The sequence below is a fragment of the Herpailurus yagouaroundi genome, unplaced genomic scaffold (assembly GCF_014898765.1).
Source record: "Herpailurus yagouaroundi ecotype Mexico unplaced genomic scaffold, PumYag 67871, whole genome shotgun sequence".
Classification (NCBI taxonomy): domain Eukaryota; kingdom Metazoa; phylum Chordata; class Mammalia; order Carnivora; family Felidae; genus Herpailurus; species Herpailurus yagouaroundi.
The window spans coordinates 2,235-5,106 of NW_024420662.1; the positions used below are offsets into that span (position 1 = coordinate 2,235).

The 2,872-nt window shown below is 52.3% G+C and overlaps 1 protein-coding gene across 1 annotated transcript; it reads right to left on the reverse strand.

The window, feature by feature from the left end:
• Positions 1-1,455: 1,455 nt before the first annotated feature.
• LOC121026234 (coiled-coil domain-containing protein 71L-like) lies at positions 1,456-2,505 on the reverse strand. Its single transcript, XM_040469110.1, has one exon. It carries the CDS (start codon positions 2,497-2,499, stop codon positions 1,555-1,557), a length of 945 nt encoding a protein of 314 aa, XP_040325044.1. The 5' UTR covers positions 2,500-2,505; the 3' UTR covers positions 1,456-1,554.
• Between the last annotated feature and the right edge of the window lie 367 nt (positions 2,506-2,872).

The window sequence follows — 2,872 nt, forward strand, 5'->3', positions numbered from 1 at the left end:
AACAACAACAACAACAACAACAACAACAACAACAACAACAACAACAAAACACCTTCAGAGACTGTAAAAAGACCAGTGGCTATTAGGGTTTAGGGGGAGAGAGGAAGTGGTACTAGTTGGAGCACAGGGCACCTTAGGGTGGTGTAACTATTCTGTATGATACTGCAATAGTAGATACATACCTTTATACATTTCTCAAAAGTTATGAATCTATATAACACAAAATGAACCCTAACTGTTAGTAAATGATAATGTGTCTAATGATAAAGTGTCAGTCAAGAATGGCTCATCCACCACTTATAATTAATGTATCCACATTAGTGCAAGGTACTATAGAAACTACTGGGGGTGAGGAACCTGTATTTCTTGTGCAATTTGTCTCTAAATCTAAAATTGTCCTAAAAAATGTTCTGTTTAAAAAAACCCTGATTAAAAAAAAAAGAAAAAAGGATAGAAAGTGTTGCCTCTGGGGAAGAGGTGTTCATGGGGGAAACCAAGCTTTTGATTTTTTATTGCACACCCTGATCTGCATTTTGGATTTTGTGGTTTTTTTTTTAACTATTTGTATACAATACTTGGATTGATATTTCTCAAAAAAAAAAAATCTCCACACCTGCCAGTATAGATAAAATGAAAAAGACCATATTAGCAAGTGTTGGCAAGGCTATCAAGTATTCAGAGCTCACAGGCACTACGCAGGCACTACGATGAATAACAAATATCACTAACATAAGTTGGAGTGAAAGAAGGTAGGTGTAGCACACAATATTCCATTTCTATATAGTCCAAAAACAAGCAAAGGTTGTATATTCTGCAAGAAGTCCGAAAAATTGCCGTCCCAAAGGAGAGATAGACCGTGACTGAAAGAGGCACAGGTGATCCCTTGGGGTCCTGGTACCTTTTTTAATGAGTGCTGATTCCACAAGTATATTGAACTGAATTTCATCAAGCTGTGCTCAGAATACATTTAATAATATATGTTCTTTTTTGCGTACCTGGGTGGCTAGTCACTTAAGTGTCCAACTTTGGCTCAGGTCATGATCCCATGGTTTGTGAGTTCGAGCCCCGCATCAGGTTCTGTGCTGACAGCTCAGAGCCTGGAGCCTGCTTGGATCCTGTGGCTCCCTATCTGGCCCTCCCCTGCTCACACGGTGTCTCTCTCTCAAAAATAAACAAACATGAAAAAAATAATATATGTCCTTTTGAATATATACTATACTTCAATAATCTTATTTTAATCTGGGTGCAGACCCCTAAGTCACACCCTTTTTTCTCTATTGTCTCATCTAAACATTTAAAGAATATGTACTTTAAATCATCCTAGAAGATATATATATACATACACATACACACAAAGAAAGAAAGAAATCGGCGGGAGGAGCCCGGAGGTGGGTGAATGCCAAAGAAACTCTAGCTTTATTACACAAGCATGGAACCAAATTCCTTTGGAGATGGTGGGGGTGGAATGGCTTCTTCGGACGACTTCAGAGCAATGAGAGAACAAGAGAGATCATGGATCTGCCCCTACAGTCCTGGAGACCTCTCAATCTGGGGTTAGGAAGAAAGGGGACCTCCCTTGCGGTCCAGGGGTCGCCTCCCTCCGCAGACCCGGTACTGGGAGGCAGCAGAGGGCACAGCTGCCCCGGAGTCCCAGAAGGCGGCGCCGCATCCCGGAGGCGCGGGCCGGGACCGTCTGGTGCTTCTTCCCCGGTAAAGTGCACTAGGGGATGCGGGCCCGGCTCTCTCTGGTTCATCCCTCCAGGCACAACCGGTCCCGGGGCTGGGAGGTCGCGCGGCTGTGGCCCTCATCTCACGCCCAGGCACTGGGACGCGGCGGAGTCTCACCACGGGTTCCAGGTTCACTCCCAGGACTTGGCGCGCTTGGCGCCGCGCTTCTGCCACGCTGCTCTCGACCCACACGTCGCCGACTACGCGGATGCTGGGCGAGGTGGTCAGCGTTGGGGTGGCTGCCCTCCCACTCTCCTCCAGGGTGCGGCCCCCGGAGCTGGGCCCGGGGGCCGTGGGCTTGCGAGGGCTGCTGTCCTCGCGGGACGGCGGCGGCGGGGGCGGCACCTTCCTCTGGCCGGCGGCGACCTTCCGGGCTCCGTGGCGCCTCCTCCTGGCAGCTCGCCGGCGCGTCTGGAGGCGGGCCTCGGGTGGCTGGTGCCGGGGGTCCGGAACCTGGGCCAGGAGGGAGGAGTAACCATAGACGTCCTTGCTGCGCAGGATGCGGGGGGAGAACTGGTGCCTGAGGCTGCAGAGGTAGCTCCAGAGCTCCGCGTCTGAGCTCATGAACTCCGTGCTGCCGGGCACGAATAGCTTGAAAGCGTCGATCAGCGCCTTGCTGCTGTTGGCCAGCGACAGTGGCGACGGTTGCCACCGCGTGTACACCACCTTCTCCTCAGGCGCCTCCAGTGCGGCCCTTACTGCAGCGCTAGAGGCTCCTCCCCAGGTGGCCGGGGCCAGGGCCTCCGGGGGCCTGCGCCGCCGCCTCTTCATGCGGCTCAGGAGGTGAGGCCGCTAGGGGCGGCCCGAGCTTGCCAGATCTCGCCGCCGCCGCCGGGCCCTGATGAATTTCCTACCAGAAACCAAATCAGGCAGCAGGCTGTTGAGAGTTACACAGCAGTTGCTAGGACACCAGGCGCTTTGTGAGGTCACAATGTCTACCTATCCTATCACTGCCGGCTGCCCAAAGCTGCCTTAGGTTGGGCTGTGTGTAAGATTATGCCCTTGGGGCGCCTGGGTGGCGCAGTAGGTTAAGCCTCCGACTTCAGCCAGGTCACGATCTCGCTGTCCGTGAGTTCGAGCCCCGCGTCAGGCTCTGGGCTGATGGCTCGGAGCCTGGAGCCTGTTTCCCTTCTGTGTCTCCCTC

Bases quoted from the DNA above. Each gene is read 5' to 3' on its own strand.
- LOC121026234 (XM_040469110.1), bottom strand. From the start codon at position 2,499: ATGAAGAGGCGGCGGCGCAGGCCCCCGGAGGCCCTGGCCCCGGCCACC.